Raw genomic sequence first — 21,549 nt, forward strand, 5'->3', positions numbered from 1 at the left:
TTAAAGTTCTATAAATAGATCACATTGAACGTTTTTTGTAAGTTCACTTTGCGTTAACTGTCCTTTACAAAAATCCTTTAACAGTTACTATAGTTCTAATGGATATAACTTCACAATTGGTCGTGTGGTAATTAGTCCTCTAGAAGTCCATACTTTTGCTGCTCAAATAGTTTGTTTGCTGTGATCGTATCAAGTTGTTGAATATTCGCGTTGTGTTTGTCGTTGTGCATCTCTGTTGTCGTAATAATCCTCCCATGTAAAGATGAGATGTATCCTTGATGTGTAGAGGTCCGGTAAAATCTATCCCAGATGTGCAAAATGGTAGGGTGTCTTTAACTCGATCCTTTGGTAGTGGTGGTGGTTCTCAAGGTAGTTTTGCGACATATTTATTTTCCTTAAAAATTATGCTACAGTTTTGATACTCAAGCATTAGGTTTTGTACATTTTGTATGGTTTCATCAGAATTCGTCTCTAATCCGCTCGACTCAATTTCCCGAAATTTCTGTAAATTACACTCCTCGGGTTTGTGCACCACTAAAACATTCATCATTGTAGAGTTCCATTGTGTATTATCAGTATCTGTGTTCAGCGGTCCTGATAGCAAATAGCCTATTTTGGATTTAACAGCTGTTGGTCCGTCACCTCGAATAATTTCATCTTGTACTAAAGACCAGTAGTAATCTGCTCCAACGAGAAGCGAAATATTAAACTTTTTATCCTGCGTAACTGGGTGGGCAAGTTGTAATCCTCGTAAATAGAACAAGCTGTTAATGTTTACTCGTTTCTTCATATGTATCGATGCTGCAATTTTTGGGACAATAATTACTTCCATTGGAATTCTTTCTTTTCTTTCGGTCTCAATCGATAATGTCGCTTTCTCTAGGTTGCGTACCTCACCTTCTTTCCCGCCAAATGCAGAAATTTGCATGCTTACTACACCAGTTGGTTTGATATGGAGTTTTTCTACTAGTTCTTGAGAAATAAATGAATTATGGGCGCCTTCATCGAGTAGAATGTTAGTCATAACACTTTCATCATGGTACCATACGGGCGCTACGGCGGTTTTCAATAGAATTTCGATATGTGCTGTAACGGCAGAATGCATAGCGGCGCTCTTTGTTTCTGTGGTACTTTGTAGCTCTTCGTTGAGAGGTTTTGTTACGGCTTTATTTTCATTTGAAGTGGAGTTTTCATTCAGTAAGTTATTACGGCAGATGCTACTGTGATGTTTCTTACTGCAATTTCGGCAACTGTATTTTGACTTGCATTCCGAAACCTTGTGATTACCGAAACAGTTAAAGCAAACTCGTTTTTCCTTTACGATTTGGGTGCGGGCGTTTATATCGGTGATCTTTGTACATTCATTTGGATGATGCGGGTTATGACAAAACAAACATGGCCTTTTAGTCTTAACGGAACTATTGTTGTAACAATCTTTAGACCCTGCTGACCATCTTTTATTTGTAGTTCCTGTCACGAACGATGCGCTGGGGATAATATCGATTTCAATCGGATTGGCGTTAGCGGCTTCTTGGATACAAATTTCTTTCTTTATAGCTTTGCGTAAACTTGAAATATCACAATCATCATTACCGTGGTCTCGAGTAATATTTTGTCTGACAAAACATGGAAGTTTGTTGAGTATTAATGGTATTAAAAGGCTTCCGTACGATTCCTGATATCGACCCATTCCTTCTAGTTCACGTATATTACTTTCTATTGTGTCACTGAACGATTTCAGTCCCCTAATTCCGGGCGTTGGTGCAGGAAATTTAGCAAATTTTGCATGTATGCGTTTACTATTTTGTGTTGTTGCCCAAATCTCTCGTGTAGAATTTTTATTGCTTGATTATAGTTTGTATTAGTCATTTGCATTCCCGAAATAGACTGGCTAGCTTCTCCATAAAGTTGCGATTTTAAATAATTAAATCGTTGCACGTTACTCAATGAAGGATTTTCATGTACATAATTATTATAGGAATCCCAAAAGGCTGACCATTCTAGTAGATTTCCGCCGAAAGTTGGCAAGTTGAGTTTAGGCAATTTGTTATAATGACTTGACACTGTGGAGGTGGGCATGCTTGACTGGCTTAGGCTTGTTTGCTCTGAGTTGAAAATTATCTGGTTAGAATGTTCTTGCACGCTTGGGTTATTGCATATAAAATCTGATGCATTATGGTTAAGAGCTGATTGATTTTTAGAATGACTTACTTCTTTTAGGATCTTCTCGATTTTCGTTATTCCAATTTGAATATCTAACTCGTATTTGTCAACTTCTTCAATTTCTTGGTCGAGGTCTTCTTCTTCTTCAATAGATTCTAGAATCTTCTCATTGAGGTCAGACAATGTCTTCTTCTTGGTTTTGATGAGCTCCATCATGGATCTGAGGTTGATAACATCTTGATGCGGTTCTTCTGTCGGGTCTGCTTTTTTCAGTAGTTTTATTACTGCTCGTCGATGTGCGGCTCGTACTGTTTTGAGTTTAGAACTCATTTCTAGTTGTGGTTTTCGTCACGGCACCAATATCTTGAGGGTTATTCACTTTTGTTGTGGAGAAATAATAACGTCTTGCTAGTTTAGATGCTTTATGATCGTAATATGAAAGATATACGTAACAATAACGTTACGTTACATTAACAATAGTGTGCGCGAAAGTACGGGAAACAATTACATAAGAAAACGATCTAAAGTCTCTTGGCCTATATTCACGACAAACATATTCCCTACATGCATTTGTAATAAACTTTTTTTTAAAGAAATAGACAAATAATTCGCTATGTTCTGTTCATTGAAAGTTTTATATCGTGCGATCTGACAACTAGTAGACATTAAACAAAACAAAATGAAACGCTTTATTAGAAAAAGCAAAAAAACAAAACATGTATATTAGGGTTGTTTCAATGGCTGGTTGAAAGGTTACTGTTAGTGCATACTTTCGGATTTGTTGCATCTAATATACGAGTGTATACTCAAATTATAGGATGTTTTTTTTCAGATATTTGTAAACTTTTAGATTAAAGACATAATAAATGATGCTGAAAAAATTCCACAAAAAGATCAAAGACTTATCATTTAAAAACATTGATTAGTATGTCTGCCCCCCTCCCTGGTAGCATTTCTTTTTTGGGGTCAGACAATCTGGCAAAAAATGTAATCGGGAATAGAAAGTTTTGGAAACTTATTAAGTAACAATATTTGTTACATCCTCTCGCATCAGTATCTTTTATTTTTATAGATTATGGCAACGTGTAGATGGAATAATTTTCAAAAACCACAGTTTTGAAAAATATATAAATTGCCAAATAAAATATCGTTTTAATGAGTCCTAACAATTGAAAAGAAATGTTTTAATAACAATATTTTACTGAAATCAATTGACGAAATACTTTACTTGTGCATCATGTCATGTGTGTCTAGGGTAATAAGTCTTGCCCTTTATACAACGAACTATTTAAATCGTGTTATTTTGAAAAAATCCCTCTGACGACAAACCAGACAATAGTTTAACGTTCTCAAATGCTTTGTAGCTAGTAGATACACTTATCTTCTAAAATGTAATTGGCATATAAGGATTGTAATAATGCAATTTGGATAAATATAATGTGTTTTGAGAAGCTAATTTGAAAAAGCATCATCCGTACAAAGTCTTCCATTTTTACAATTAGAAAATTATGAAGGTTTTACGAAGTAGAATCATGACTATCGAATTATTCGGTGGTTTAGTTTTCATTGCAATATTATTTTGGAATCTCAAATAAAAGTAATTAGTAATCAAACAAAATCTTTACACACTTAAGACTTTTCTAAACAATAAAATTTGACATATAGTTGTAATTATAATGATCAACATGACAGATGCAACCACTAGTAAAGGGTTATAATCAATTACCGTCATCTCTACCCTTGGTAGATTACATCAACGTTCGTGATTACAATTATTGCCATTTACCGGTAGACAAGAGTAACGCCCATTCATCTTTGTTGACCAAAGGCAGCATTTGACATTTCTTCAAAGTGGAGGTGTAAATATTATTGTATATATTGTACATATTTCGTGATGCAGGAACCGAAAATATACGTTAACATTCAAACATTTGCACAATAAACATACCCAGGGACTCCAATTAGTTGAATAAGAACATTAGAATTGTCACTTTATATCGTCTTATGATTTGAAGTTAATAAACATCGTTTCTCAATCAGCATGTGTTCATTGTTTATTTACATTTTCAACATTTACATTTGATCATTTAAAGGCGCGTTTTGATTGGATGGAGCCAGTTGTAATTGCGTCCAATGAAAATCATGACTTCGCGGTTCCGAAATTTGATCTTAAACCGTCAAAGGTGGAAAGGAGGGGTCTGAATTGTAATCATTGAATAGCGAAGATGGGATGCAAAAAGAAGAACCGGATTAGTTTATCCTTCTGAAGCAACTAAGATTCCCAAAATGTTTTTGATGGGTTTCAAGTTACTCAGTCTTTAGTTTTTTTATGAAATGAGGCCCGCTTCCGGGTGCTGTATTTTCTTGCTGCGTTGAAGATCCGTTGGTGGCCTTCGGCTGCTTTTCGTTTTTGCTCCTTCTTCGGGTTCTTGTCGCTTTGACATGTTCCCTATTTCTATTCTCAATTGTATTCAGAGAACTTGTTTGTGTTTTCAAGGTTTGGCTTTTTTTACATGGCATTGTCGGTTGTTTTACTCAACCTTTGAATAATAAATGTGTCCTCTATGCATTCGGGTTTTTTTTTATAATTAATATGCAGGTTAATTCTGTTGTTGTTTTGTAATTTTAAACCTGGTTTACTTTTGAAACAAGCAAATATTGATATACTTTATATGAAGTTGTATTCTGATCTTACAACTGCCTTACAACAAAACAAAATAACATAAAAAAGAAGATGTTGTATGATTGCCAATGACACAACTATCCATTTAAGACCAAAATGACACACACATTATTAACAACTATAGGTCACCGTACGGCCTTCAACAATGAGCAAAGCCTATACCGCTTAGTTATGACATGTAATTAAATCTCTAAATTGGAACGTGTCAAGCCGGTGGACTTATTTACCAAAATACTTACAGCCTAGCCGATAGACGCTGTTGGACACAAGAAATCATATGTCATTTACTTTTGGTACTGATGTTAATGTGAAGATAAAAAAACACATTATATTGCTTCGGCTCTTTCTTAGTAAATATTTTTATTATCTGTATTTTCATGTATCACAGGAACAAACACATACATTCAATGTTATACTAATATAACACAGTTGAATAACAATATATTTCGTTGTGTACACATATAAGTTTTAAAACAATTTTAATGAAAATACATTTAGCTTTTTACAAAGTTTGACATAAAAATATTTGACAATCAGATACTAGTAGTCGTAGCTTGGAACCTTGACCTACAATATTAATTTTTAGACCAACAACACTAATTTCAAAAGGAATATATTGTCTTCTCTGGTTGTTTTGTTTGGTTAGAAATATTTCACATGTCATTTACATTCAAGACGAAGTTGAATTAATGTTCAAACAAAAACCCACAACAAATAGTTATAAAGTCTTTTGAGCCGTAGTTTTAAGTTGTCGCTCAGCAAGGGATGTTAGACAACAGATATTCATGGTTTTAAAAGACCTAATCGCTGCATTTTGAGATGAATACGGCAAGTTTTTAATCTGCAACCAAATCTTTCAAGCCGTTTTTTTTTAAATTCCTTTTCAACAGCAACATGTATATTCTGTCCGTCAGCGTTGTCAATTTCCTGCATCATATCTCCTTTCATCATTACTTTCCATTAATAGTTATCTACTGATTTTTCTTAATGTTAACAATGTTACTATGGCCATTTTTTTCTGCATACAAAAGAGTTATCCAACCATGTATATTATATTTTCCATCAAAGTCTCCCCCAATCAAATTTAAATGTATCAATGAACTTCTTGTCATATTTTAATTGCAATAGTTTTTCAATCTAAACTAACAAATATGAGCATAGAAGGCAGTGACTCTATTAGAAAATAAAGAATAATAACCTTTCAGAGAACAAGGTGAGGTATATTTACTATATACTGTTAAATATCCATGGTTGTAAACTCTAACACATTAAGGATAATAGCCTCCATGTTTTCGATGTTTTTAATATCGATTTTTTAACGAGGAATTTAAACAAAAATTTGAGAAACACAGATTTCGTGTTATGAAAAAAAGTAGATTGGTTACACAATTGGAGAAAGATTTTTGTCCACTATAGTGTTACCAGTCATGATGGTCATGTAAGGACAAATCCGTTGATCATCGGTTAGCTATTTTCGACGAATAGAGGACAGGACTTTGGTTACGATATTTGGAACATATATGTTGACATCTGTGAAACGAAACAGAATTACATTACGTTCAACCAACTAGTGATTTTGTCTTTCAAATTGTCGGAGGATGGTTTTTACTTTGCTCTTGGTTCAGTTGCCTCCTTGTAAGCAGATATCCTCTATCAAGAATCAAAATAAGAAATACTAGCTCTTGAATTTTGTATCAACTTGGAGATAAATGCTCAATATACATGCGCTGCTGTGATAATGCATACTAGAAAACATTTTTTACGCAAAATTTTGTTCCCAACTTACCCTCATTGTCATTTTTTAGATATCAGTCAAGATATGAAGCATTAAATCAAGATATAAATTAAGAATATAACAAACATTACATTGGAAAAGCTATAGAGAAATCTCTTTTTATCAACTTTTATTATCATTTGTTTCGATACAGATGTTATTAAATACTTATTATGACATTTGACAATACATATATGACAATCAGATAGTTGTGTCTCTGAATGAGCTAGCAGTACAATTTGCGTGAAAAATATCACTAATTTCCAAAGGAGTATATGTTTTTTTTCTGTATTTGATGTGTTGGTGCTGTGTTACATTTCCTTTCATATTCATTCATAATGCGTGTCCTTTCGGAATACCTTCGTGTTCAACTTTCAAGTGATGGCTAGACTATGGCAACAAGATCCTTCAAGCTGTAGTTCATGTTCTCATTCACTTCGAGATGCACGTTCTGTTTTAATGACTGCATTCTGCATTACAACTCCTCTTATAAACGATTACGTATTTTCTTCTTTTTTCTCCAAAATATTAGCAATTTTACTATGACCATTCCTTTCTGCATACATAAGAGCTGTCCATCCATATATATCATATTTGCTGCTATCACAAGTATTTTCGATCAGGAATCTAACAAAAGACTCTCGGTCACATTCCACAATACTCCGTTTTCTGATTGAATTTCTGCGGTACTTGCATGTTTCTATCAATGGCGTACTACCAAAATAGTTAATGCAGTTAACCCCTTTACCTTTTGAAATTAGATCTGTAGCCAGCGGAAACCTTTCGTGTCGTATAGCCTCGAAGATTGCTCCAATTCTCTCATTTTCTTTGTCCGTACTGATTCCGGTTCCCATTTTCCAAAAGTATTAAAGTCCTTTTGGTTCAATGATAAAGCAATAGTAATAATCAATTTTATTATGAATCTTATTTATACAGGTCTGCTGTCTACGTCATTGATAACACTACGCACAAGCACGAAGTTCATATAATGAAAATTAACACAATTCGAACTGCTATAATCGTAGAATGGAGTAACACTATATTTAAATATAAAGTAAAAATACTGACATTTGAGAGACCAATGTGAAGTATATTTACTTTATACTGAAAAAAATTCCAGTGGTTGTTAACACACTAATGATATCAGCCTCCCTGCGTTACACAATTGAAGAGAGAGTTTACTCCACTAACGGCAATTGTCATGTTGCTCAAATAAGTACAAATCGGGTGATAAGTCGGAAGGTAACATTCGAGAATGAAAGGACGTGATTGTTGTAACGGTAACAAGAACATATCTGTAGATCTGTTAAACAGTCATACATTATGGTCATCCAACTCATGATGGCGTCTTTGATATTTTTAAAGAGTCATTTCAACCTTTACTGTTCATACTCATTGGGTCAAAAACGTCCTTGAAATCCAACCCTATATTTAGGATCTTAGGTGAATAAGTAAAAATCTAGAATTTAAAATTGATACTTCAAGTCAGGGGAGCATTAGTTAGTTATCAAAATGAGCTAAAATATTGATAGATTATGGAGTTCCATCTCAAGATATTTAACACTTTTTTAAATGGCAGGAAGATGCTTACTAGGACTTTTATATTATATTTGCATTGGTATTATTTGAGTCTCAAATCAAAAGTAAAGAAATCAAGAATCTGCTGCAATGTTGGTAAATGATCTTTACAGAGCTATTGAAGTATTATATGTAAAGAAAAATGTGTCTAATGGGACACAATATGTTACCCTGTGTTTAAGGAGTCTGAACATTAAAAAAAATTCACAAACCTCACCTCAGTACATCTTTAAGCAAATTATGATAGGAAACGCAACCTTTTGATCATAGTGTGACCAGGAAGATATATACTCCGTATTCGAGCGCTGGAATGTTGCTACATAAATGGGAAAGTGCACAATTGTGAAGCTGAGACTATCTGGTGTGTCGTAATGTTTAATTGCTAGAGGTTAGGTCAAGACATGAGGCATCATATCAATAAATTAGTTGTAAAAACAGCAAACACGACATTGGTAACACTATCAAAAAAAAAAAAAAAAAAAAAAAACACTATAAATCTCCATTATCATACATATTTTCCTATTGTAGGACAATACATGTATAACAGTGAAAAATTTATTATAACAGCAAATTTGAAACTTGAGCAAATCTAATTCATAATTCTGCTTCATACGTTATTGATGACATATAAAAATGACATTTCAGAGACCAAGTGTGAGGTAAATACCAGGATAAATATATCGGCCGCCCTATTTGTAGTTTTTTTTTATACTGACCATTAATGAAGATTAGTATGACCAATTTCGAATTTTGTCAAAAACTCACTTAAAGGATGTATCATAATTTGCATTTGCTAGGCTTGTTTTTAGAAACGTCTAGTTGCACATGTCCCTTTGAATATAAAACTGCCATTTTCATTACGAGTTTACGACTTTATGAAGATGTTTCAGAAATGGGCCCGGGTTAAAAAGCCGATAAAACTGATAAAAGTGGTTAGAAATAACCGTATAAACATTTGACTAAATCGGATTTTTAAAAAACTTGGAGATAGATCCTCTGTTATAATAACTTCAACAACAATTTTAACCAAAACAATGTTATACTAGCATGTTTTTGAAGATTATTCATCCTTGAAAATTCAACCCGTAATAAACAAATGAAAAAGAAATGTAAACCATGATAAACATAATGTAAAAAATGTAAATTGTGATAAACACATGGCAACAAATATATTGTTTTTATTTGTTATTTATTGTTCTGAGTCGAGAAAAGGTGATGCTAATAGCAATTAATACGACAATATTAGAACTTTTATTTCTTCAAACATTATGTAGCTGATTGTTTTTTTCAACTTTAAAATACATATAGAAAATAATAATAAGATACTTATACATATAAAATCACATATTTGTTATGAATACCTTAGGTTTTGCTAAAGCCTCGAGGCCGATATAAGAGTTTCGAAATGATACCAGGGAGAATATGGAAAAGGACATGTTATAATATATACATAATATAGTGCAAGATCATGTAAGACCGAACACTCACACATAAAAGCTAACAACATAAAGCAAAAACCCTGCAGACGAACCACGAGTATCTCTATACTGACAAACAAGACATATGTGAATTTAACCGATAATCCAAAAGGCATACAACAAACGAAATAAACAAACATCAACTTAGCCAAACAATACCAAAAGGAGCCAGACATAAAAGAAACTAACAAATAAATGTTTAAAAGCGGAATATAAAAATACTAGAATTACTTTAACGACGATAGGGAAGGCAAACTCTTGTGAATCGAAACAACTTTAATAAGTTGTCACTGGTTCAGACGTACTTATATAATAATGTGACAGCATCCTACGCTAATTTTTAAGATCCTCTACGATAGATAATTCAACTGATCTGTAACAATTCTATCTTCATGTCTTATATAGCATGTACTATGTTGAGACGCTAGATAAAAACTAACGAGGAAAATTAACACCCCTCCACAGAGAACATTATTATTGTAGAGCCGAGGTGGTCGAGAGATCTAGCACGTCGGGCATAGTGCAAGTCGATTATGTCCCACAATGTCTTAGTAGTTCGAATCCCGGCCAATGATGAACAAAAAATTTGCTTCCGAAAATTAACAGATTTAACATGGTTGGGGGGATATTTAGACTAACTATATATCATAATATGTTTCAGCCTAGTTATACCATTACTCGTGATCCGATGGATGAAATCTGTCGTTAAGTTGTCACTTTTTCAGACGTACTTATTTTATAAATATATATATATATATATGTATGTATACTCAATAGGCATGACTTTATGTGTTGGCATGATGCTACATAGCAATGCAATTTTACAATTCGGCAGCTGATATCATGTTCTTTGACTTATAAAATCTCTTTTCTCAACCGACCCTCATTGTCGATTTCAAGATGAATATATAGATAAGACGCAAAATATCAAAATATAAGGTTTAATCTCCATCAGGCAAGGTGGACACATGACGGATTTTGAGATTGTACATGATCTTTTTGATCATACAGCTCTTCGACTGTATCGGTTCTTATTCATCCTTGACTTTCAAAGGTATGAAGGTCAATCCAGAAAAGCGTTTCGGAAAAATACAATGCAAAACGTATTATTTTCATTTTTTGAAAATAAAAAAACACCATATCGCTCAAGCTGTGAGGAAACTTTTATTTACAGAGATTTATTATTATTCCATATTGGTATTATTTTAGTAGGTTTCTCTATACAAATTGGATTCTGAATAAAAAAAACATTTTCACCTGAGAAAGTGTTAGTCACCGCGTTAAACGTCACGTGCTTTGACATTCAACGTTACGGTAAAATGTTTCATGTTAACTTTGTTTTGGTATAGTATGTTTGTCATTAAATCATTTTCTTGTCTCGGAATATAGAATAAAACAATTACTGTCTTTTGTTTCGGTAAATACGGGGTTTAATTGACTTTTGAAAAACTGATATTCGCTTTGGCCGTCGGCCTCAGTGAATATTAGTTTTTCAAAAGTCAATAAAACCGCATATTTACCTCATCAAAAGACAGTAATTATGATTAGTTTTTAAAACAGTAAACGAATAATCATTTTATACAAATATTGATATTTTTTTATTTTATGTCTATGTAATAAACAACCATACCATTTTCTTAAAATTGAGAGTGGAATTGGGAAATGTGTCAAAGAGACAACAACCTGACCAAAGAGCAGAAACAGCCGAAGGCGACCTGTGTGTTTTTAAATCAACGAAAATATCTCGCACACGATGGCGTTTTAAAGCTGGCCCCTTAACAAAAATATATACTTGTGATAATTGACATCATACTAAACTTCGGAACAGATAAAAGAAACTAAAATTGAAAATCATACAACTCTAACAAAAGCTAGAGGCTTCTGACTTAGGATTGGCGCAAACAATGCAGCAGGTTTAAACATAACTTGGGAGATCACAACCCTTTACCTATACATCTAGCCAATGTAGTAAAAACAAACACACAGCAATACACTCAGTTAAACTCAGTGTTTAAAAGAAGTCCGAGTCCGATGTCAGAATAGGTAACAAAAAAACGAAAGACAATGACTATGGTGAATAAATTAACAAAAGACAACTAGCAGATAACGACATGCCTGCTCCAGACCTCAATTAAACTGATTGAAAGATTATAACATAAGCAATACGACGGGTGCCACATATGGGACAGGATCTGTTTACCCTTCCGAAGCACCTGAGATCACCCCCAGTTTTTGTCGCGGTTCGTGTTGCCCAGTCTTTGGTTTTCTATGTTTTGTCTTCTGTACTATCATTTGTCTGTTTGTCTTACTATTTTTACCAATGGCGTTGTCAGTTTCTTTTCTGTCCCTCTGGTATCTTTCGTCCCTCTTTTATGTTTTCATCATACTAATTAAACAATATTTAACAAGACATTTTTGAAAATCATATAGTTGTGGTTTTGAAAGATCTAATCTTTGCATTTTTATGACATATTCAGTAACAAAATCTGCAACAAAATCTTTCAAGTTGTATTTTAAGTTCTTATTTACCAGCAATGTGTACGTTCTTTTGTCATGAGTTTAATATTTTTTGCCTCTTATCTCCTTTTATTTACACTTTCTATTAACAGTTCTCTAATATCTATAAATATTTACAATGTTACTTTTACATTCTTTTCTGTATTCATAAGAGCTGTCCATTCATGTATATCATATTTACTATCCAAGACTTTCTCAATAATTTTGTAAGGCATCACTAAAATACTTTCCATATCCAGTAATTTCAATCTGAACAAAATTATATTCTAGTAGACATAGACGAGAATTATACTATAATAAGAAAATCTGAAATAATAGCTTTTCAGAGACCAAGGTGTGATATATTTTATTTATATTGGTAAACATCTATGATTGTAAACTGTAACAATTGAAGGATAACAGCCTCCCTGTATTCGATGTTTTTGATAACGAAGAATTAAGATAAAAGCTTGAGAAAAACTGATGTTATCTTTTTATAAATAAAAAGTACTAGGGTTACATAATTGTAGAAAGATTTTGGTCCAATGACGTCACCAGTCATGCTTCTCTTGTAAATACAAACCCGAAGCTCATCCTTTATCAATTACGTTATTAATGTCAACCCAACTTGTGATTGCGTCTTTAACCTTTTTGAAGGGAAGATTTCATCTTTGCTATTTTGAACTTTTGATTTCATACATCCTAGTGAATAGCAACCCACTATCATGAATCATAAATGGAAATATAAGGATAAGATCTTAAATACTTTATCTATTGGGAGATAAATACTCAATAAACAGTCCCTGCTGGGATGCTGCATAATAAAAATATATCCTGTGTCGTAAAGTTTCGTTCCCAACCGACTTTAACTGTCAAGTTCTAAAGCATTATATCAAGATATAAATTGTGAATAGAATAAAATAAAATCTTTGGTAAAGCTATACAAAATTCTTTTTTAATGTTTTTTTATTACTGTACAATACAATGTATATTTGCTTTCATACAGAAATGTTGAAAAACTTACATTTTTTTTTTTTTTTTTTTTTTAACGATAACAATTATTTTATTCAATCATTTCCTGTTATATAAATACCTAAGTAGCCCAGGTTGCATACTTAGGGGCCCCTGTTTTTTAACATCCTCACTTGACCAGGGAAAATATCAAATGAGTTTATACAATAGTTTTACATACATAATTATATTTAATTACAATTGATTTTCCCACCTGATAGGATCACTGTATACATAACATCACTATCGTATATCCGGTTCACTGAACAAAACATGTGTTGATTTAAACTGGAAATACATTAAAATTTGATTGCGAAAGTAAGTTATTGTTTGACTTGAAGAATTTTGATGTGATTGAACAGAATTTGAAAGTATTCTTTAATATATATATATATGGATTATAAAAAAGGATAAAGCACATGAGGTGAGTACAAATGTATTACGAAGGATAATATATGTGGTAATTTACTTATGTAACTAATATGCACAGACATAGATTCAAATAATAATTACAATAAAGGATACTGTTTTTTTCTTTCTGTTATAATAACATAGTGTTCACTTCTTTATACACAATATACAATAAGATACGTATATATGGAATCGAACACACCTTTCGTTTAGAGCAGTTGAACTAAGTACATCTTCCTAAAAATTTTCGATAAAGAGTTTGATTTTCGTTTTGCATATATACTTTATATCCGAGCGTAGCAGAAGAAATTTTAATTCGTTTTTCATGTGCATTTTTAGAATAACCTGTACAGACTGCACATTCAGTTTAATGTTATCGAATTTGCATTTATTACGTATTTTCCAAATAGCCCATTTGAAATAAAGTATTATTGCATTAACAATGAAATTACTCGAATTCTCTGTACAAATTCCTAATAAAATATCCTTTTCAACGAGAACCTCGTCGTTTATAAAGTTACAAAGTTGTAAATTTCTAACAACCGTTTCTATCAATGGTTTAACATTGTTACATTGATAAAATAAATGCTCAAGAGTTTCAATTTTATTAATTTCATCACATAAGTGACATTTTCCATTTGACATGCGCATTATTTTCAGTCTGTTTTCTGTATATATAATCCTGTGTATACATTTCCATTGAAATTCTTTAACTTTTCTATTAATATTCATTTTACTTAGATTTAGCCAAATTTTTTCCCAATTTATATACTCGCTATACAAATTTTCCCATTTTGTTTGACACTTAGGGGTCTCAATTATGTTAATGTTTAATTGAACATATTTTAATGTCAAATCCTTGATATTAATGATTTTATTGTCTGGATTTAAAAATTCAAGGTTTTCAGAAATTTTTATTTTGTTGCTTTTTAAAGCAGGTTGATCATCGTTATTTTTTAAAATCTGCATGAATGTTTGTGGTATGGAACTTTTAATTCGTGAATATTCCGAAATACAATTACGTTTATCTTTTAATTGTCTATATATTTCATTGCACGATTTAAAATCTTTGTTATTATCGTCCCATATATCACCAAGAGTTTTGATCTGACTTCTTGAAAAGGAAGAATAAAATAAAGGTTTGCCCTGAAATAAAATATTTGAGTTTCCAAATAATCGCTGTTTCTTTACTTTCATTACGTTAAATATACTCTGTGTGATCTTTGTCAGTTTTGACCACGATTGTAAAGCGCTTCTGTAATAATGTGGTATGTTTTTTATTTCAAGACCTGAAAGGTCAGAACATTTACACAGAAATAGTTCATCCTCAAATTTCTTATCACATTTTTTTAACCAAAATTTACCTATTGCATTCCAACTAGATAATGGCTTATGTAATATCGAATATAAAGATTTGATATATTTACTTTCTATCCAACTATCTAAATTTACCATTCCCATGCCCCCCTTTTTAACATCTAAACAACAAACCTTCCGGTCTACTTGATTCACTTTCCCATCCCAAATAAAATTCCATATTATCTTATTCAATTCTTTTTTGTATTTTTCGGGTATACCTCTTATTTCTAACTCATAACCACATACTGATATAATTAAATTTTTAACAATAAGGACTTTTCCAGAGTAGGTCAATTTTCGACTTTTCCAGACGTGTACACAATTTTGTACTTTTTCTAATATTGATTTCCAAATTTTGTCATTGTCAATGTTATAACCATGGTGAATACCTAATGTTTTTATGTTATCTGTTGTCCAGCTTATCTTTTTAAAAGTAGGTCGTCTGCGTTTATTTGCGCCAATATTTATTCCCTTAGTTTTTGCGTAATTAATTTTAGAACCCGATGCCTTTTCATATTTGTCTAATATTTCAAAGGATTTTTTTACAGAACTTTCATTTTTATTAAATAATTGGGTGTCGTCTGCAAACATGTTTAATTTGGTTTCTATTAGCTCCCCATTTTCTTCCCCAGGCAATATAATGCCTTGAATGTCTTTTTCTGCCCTTATTGCACAGGCCAAGGGCTCTGCCTGTAATATATATAAAAAGGGGGCTATAGGACACCCCTGCCTGGCTGATCTAGAAATTGAAAAATATTTTGAGACGTAGCCATTTGTTTTAATACAAGTCTTTGCACTTTTTAATAGCATTTGAACCCAACCACGAAAATTGTCCCCAAAATTAAATTCCTTCATAACGAAGTCTAGCCATCCCCATTCCATCCTATCAAAGGCCTTTTGTTGGTCTAAAAAGACAATTATACCCTCTTCATCTTCATCATCAATATATTTTATGATATCCTGTATCATTCTATTCGCTTCCGTTATGTGTCTACCTTTTACAAACCCTTTTTGGTCGGGATGTATAAGCTTAGGAAGGACTATTTTTAATCTTTCAGCTAGTATTTTAGCTATAATTTTATAATCGCAATTCAGTAGTGTAAGAGGGCGCCAGTTTCGTATATTTTCCCGTTCCCCGCCCTTAAATAATAATGTTAAAACTCCTTTATATTGCGAATCCGACAATGTTTTGTCATTAAATATTTCTTGCAATAACGTACAAAATTCTTCTTGTATGATATTCCAAAATATTACATAAAATTCAGATATGATCCCGTCCTCCCCTGGGGATTTATTTGACATTTTATTTCTACACCTTTTACTACATTTGACCCGACATATATGACAATCAGATAGTTTTGACTCTGAGTGACCTAGCAGTACAATTGTGTGAAGAATATCGTAAATTTCAAAAGGAAAATATTGTCTTTTCTGTTATTTGTTGTAATGAGGTTGTGTTTCATTTTTTTTAATTTCTAATCACAATGTGTTTCCTTATACTTTTGTGGTTATTTTTTAGGTACCGGCTACAATATAGCAACCACTCGATGACAACAAGGTCTTTCAAGCCGTAATTGTTGATTGGTTCTTATTGAGCAATCAGACATATGTCCTGTTTTTAACGAGTTGACTGTTTTCTGGATTACATCTCGTTTTCTAACCAATTAAGTATTTTCTTCTTTTTTCTCCAAAATGTTAGCAATTTTACTATGACCATTCCTTTCTGCATACATAAGAGCTGTCCATCCATATATATCATATTTGCTTACATCACAATAATTGTCGATCAGGAATTTAACAAAGGACTCTCGGTCACATTCTACTATACTCCTTTTTATAATTGATTTTTTGCGGTACTTACATGTTTCTATTAATGGCGTGCTACCAAAATAGTTGATACAATCAACCCCTTTTCCTTTTGAAATGAGATCTGTAGCCAGCGGAAACCTTTCGTGTCGTATAGCCTCGAATATTGCACCAATCCTCTCATTTTCTTTGTTTTGACTGATTCCGCATCCCATTTTTCTCAAGAGTAGTAATGTCCTTCCTGGTTCAATGATAAAGCAATAGTAATTTTTATATTATTATGAATCTTATTTATACAAGTCTGCTATCTACGTAATTGATGACACTACCCACAATCACGTAGTTTATAAAATAACAATCAACACAGTTCTACCGGATATTAACGTAAGTGAGGTACATTACATTTAGCAAATAAAAATAATTGGCATTTTAGAGACCAATGTAGAGTATATTTACTTAATACTGATAAATACACCTGGTGGTAAACTGTTTACGCTTCAAGGATACCAGCCCTCTTTGTATTATATGTCATCGATAGTAACTACTATTGCTTTACTGTGGTACCAGTCCTCAAATAAATACATATGGTGGTAAACTGTTTACACTTCAAAGATATCAGCCCCCTTTGTATTATATGTCATCGATACTAACTACTATTGCTTTACTGTGGTACCAGTCCTCAAATAAATACATATGGTGGTAAACTGTTTACGCTTCAAGGATACCAGCCCTCTTTGTATTATATGTCATCGATACTAACTACTATTGCTTTACTGGTGGCACCCGTCCTCAAATAAATACACATGGTGGTAAACTGTTTACGCTTCAAATATAACAGCCCCCTTTGTATTAGATGTCACCGTTACTAACTACTATTGCTTTACTGATGGCACCCGTCCTCAAATAAATACACATGGTGGTAAACTGTTTACGCTTCAAAGATAACAGCCCCCTTTGTATTAGATGTCACCGATACTAACTACTATTGCTTTACTGATGGCACCCGTCCTCAAATAAATACACATGGTGGTAAACTGTTTACGCTTCAAAGATATCAGCCCTCTTTGTATTAGATGTCACCGATACTAACTACTATTGCTTTACTGGTGGCACCCGTCCTCAAATAAATACACATGGTGGTAAACTGTTTACGCTTCAAAGATATCAGCCCCCTTTGTATTAGATGTCACAGATACTAACTACTATTGCTTTACTGGTGGCACCCGTCCTCAAATTAATACACATGGTGGTAAACTGTTTACGCTTCAAAGATATCAGCCCTCTTTGTATTAGATGTCACCGATACTAACTATTATTGCTTTACTGGTGGCACCCGTCCTGAAATAAATACACATGGTGGTAAACTGTTTACGCTTCAAAGATAACAGCCCTCTTTGTATTAGATTTCATCGATACTAACTACTATTGCTTAACTGGTGGCACCCGTCCTGAAATAAATACACATGGTGGTAAACTGTTTACGCTTCAAAGATAACAGCCCTCTTTGTATTAGATTTCATCGATACTAACTACTATTGCTTTACTGGTGGCACCCGTCCTCAAATAAATACACATGGTGGTAAACTGATTACGCTTCAGGGATATCAGCCCCTTTGTATTATATATGTCATCGATACTAACTAATTTTGCTTTACTGGTGGCACCCGTCCTGAAATAAATCAAACCTGGTAAGTCGGTAGATAACATTCGAGTAAATGAGTGGGAATGTGGTATATCTGGGGAATTTTCAAAGCACCATATTTTTTTTAATTTGGGGTTTCTATGAAATATTTTGGAAACTTGAAATTACCCGGTTGCTAAAGCTTGTACACAGGTTAAAAAGAAGTTATGATATTAACTTGCAGTGATGGTTTTTTTCTTATATGCAGTACTATGGTATGTGATGAACTTTTTTCTATAGTACTGGAGAGGATAAAACTTTACTCATGCTTAGTATTCCTTTATTTGAAACAAAGTTAAATTCTACACATTTGTTTTTAAAAGTGCAAATTTAACATGCTGTGCATGCACCTTTGACCTTGTGAGCACTCTCGTAATTGTTCTGAAATATTCTTAGTAGATTGAACCTCTAAAACACATTTTATATGAAGATTTCCATGAATAAGACTGAACCATGAGTATTAGTAGACAGAACAAGCCATACTTAGTGTTCTGGGGAGCGTTTTCTCCTTATTTCTTATAAGAGAGATAATAGAAAAAAAATCTTTTATGCTTTGATAAATATATAGTTATAAGTACATGAAATCTTTTTCAAAGTAGTAACAACAAATTATTGACTAACCTCTCTTAAACGCGGCTCAAATTTAAGTTTTACGTAAGAATTTATTGAAACATCTGTGGAGACAGAAAACTGTTATATGGATAGTTCAGCTTGAATACTTCAATTACTCATTTATTATAACATTTCTATCATAAATCAGTGAAAGTTCACCAAATGTTTAATTTATTGGACTTAAAAGGTGATTTTTTTAGGAAAAGAGAGGTATAAAGAGGGACGAAAGATACCAAAGGGACAGTCAAACTCATTAATTTAAAACAAACTGCCAACACCATGGCTTAAAATTAAAAAGACAAACAGACAAACAATAGTACACATGACACAACATAGAAAACTAAAGAATAAACAACACGAACCCCACCAAAACTAGGGGTAATCTCAGGTTCTCCGGAAGGGTAAGCAGATCCTGCTCCACATGTGGCACCCGTCGTGTTGCTTATTTGATAACAAATCCGGTAAATAGTATAATTCGGTAGGTCACATTCGTGAAAGGGAAGGAGATTGTAGTTACGACGTAGAAACATATCCGATATCATTTGTGAAACGGTTATTTCATATCGGTCAACCAACTCGTGATGGTGTCCGTAAAATTTACGAAGGGATGATTTCAATTTCACCATTTGGAACTCTTGGTTTAATATCTTCTTTGTGAGCAGCAACCCTCGATCCAGAAAATCATGATAGGAAATGCAAGCACGGGAATATCGTATCAATTGGGAGATATAAACCCCGTATGCAGGTGCTGCTGGAATGTTGCTACTTCGAAATGGAAAGTTCACAATTTGGAAAGCTGAAATCATCTCTTTTGTCGTAAAGTTTTGTTTTCAACAAACCCTCTTTGTCAATTTCTTGATGTAAGTCAAGATATGAAGCCGACTTAACTGTATCGGTAGTATCCTTTATCTCTAGTTCAATAGGATAGATGAGTTCCACATAGTCACCAAATTTTGAATTATTTAGTGAAAGAACATCATCTATATAGCGGAAAGTAGATTTAAAGGATATTCCTAACTTCTTATCTTTCTTTATAAATGCACCAAAATGGGCTTAAAAGGAAGACAAACAGCTCCATTAGTGGTAAGTCATCTCTTGTATCATTTTCATTTGTTTTAGGCAGATGAGATAAATATTTGATCAGTTATTGATCCATACTATACCTTATCATGATACTAGATTCTTCTCTAACCATTGAACTGATTATGACAAAACTTTACACGAATCCAGTATAACAAAGGTAAAATTTCACATTCAGTTTATTCAACAAAAAAGTCTTCTTCATGATCAAAATGAGCCCTTACCGAAAAATAAGCTCTGTGGCAAACATTTGCCACAAGTTTGCAACAAACATTTACGCAACCATTTTACCATGTAAATGAAGGTTGTGGCAAGCTTGCTGCAAATATAATTATGCAAAATAGATTTGCCGTAAGCTAGCGGCAATTTTTGTTGCAAACTTGCGGCAAACTTTCAGGAACTACACATTATACCAATGTCATGTGTGTAGACATATTCAATTTATCTCTTTCAAATTACACAGCAGTTTTTTTATTACACACATACATGTATATATAGTTGCTTACTTTATTATGTGTGATGATAACATTACTTATTTGATTAAAACCTGCAGTTCTATGAATTATTCGTACTTTCAAAATTACATACTGAATATCCTTATCTATTTGAAACAAAAATGCATCGTGATCTCTTATTTGTGAAATGCATTTTCCAAACACAACCAACATGAAACTTGCCGCAAGCTTGCAATAAAAAGCTGCAATGTTTGCCGGAGGTTTGTATCTAGCGGCAATCATCTGCAAACACTATTTTCTATGTTCCTGCAAACTTGTTTTACCATGTTTTTTTGGAAAATAAAAAGGTGTCCGAACATTTAACAAAAATAATTAAACCTCACCTCAGTACATATCTGAGGAAATCATGATAGGAAATGCAAGCTCTTGGTTAACGTATCACCTGGAAGATATACACTCCGTATTCGGGCTAATCAGGAATGTTTTTACATAACATGGGAAGTACACAATTGGGAAACTGAAATCATCTCTTTTGTCATAAAGTTTATTTTTAATTCGTCCGTCATCGTTAATCACAAGAAGGTTGGTAAAGATATGAGGCATGATATCAAGATATTAGTTGTAATAATAGCAAACACGACATAAGTAAAACTATGAAAATTCTTAATCTTTATTGTCATTCGTAAGACAATAGATATAGGAAGATGTGGTATAAGTGGCAATGAGTCAACAATACATATATAGAATATATCAGTGAATTCTTTGTTATATTTTACGTAGCTGGCAACAGTAAATTTGATACTTAATAAAAGTTCATTCACAATTCTGCTCATGCTTTATTGATGACATTTCCTATACTGATGTAGTAGTTCAAATAAAACTATTTGACACCAAAGGAACTCCTATAAACATAAAATGGATTTACATTATATCTAGCTTTAAAATAAGAACGACATTTAAGA

At 32.8% G+C, this 21,549-nt stretch overlaps 2 protein-coding genes across 2 annotated transcripts; both read right to left on the minus strand.

The window, feature by feature from the left end:
- Positions 1-364: 364 nt before the first annotated feature.
- Positions 365-1,690, minus strand: LOC134705917 (uncharacterized). Its single transcript, XM_063564632.1, has one exon. It carries the CDS (start codon positions 1,688-1,690, stop codon positions 365-367), a length of 1,326 nt encoding a protein of 441 aa, XP_063420702.1.
- Positions 1,691-1,737: 47 nt separating this feature from the next.
- On the minus strand, positions 1,738-2,493 carry LOC134705919 (uncharacterized). The gene has a single exon (XM_063564633.1). The coding sequence runs from the start codon at positions 2,491-2,493 to the stop codon at positions 1,738-1,740; it is 756 nt and encodes a 251-aa protein (XP_063420703.1).
- Between the last annotated feature and the right edge of the window lie 19,056 nt (positions 2,494-21,549).

The sequence above is a fragment of the Mytilus trossulus genome, chromosome 2 (assembly GCF_036588685.1).
Source record: "Mytilus trossulus isolate FHL-02 chromosome 2, PNRI_Mtr1.1.1.hap1, whole genome shotgun sequence".
Taxonomy (NCBI): domain Eukaryota; kingdom Metazoa; phylum Mollusca; class Bivalvia; order Mytilida; family Mytilidae; genus Mytilus; species Mytilus trossulus.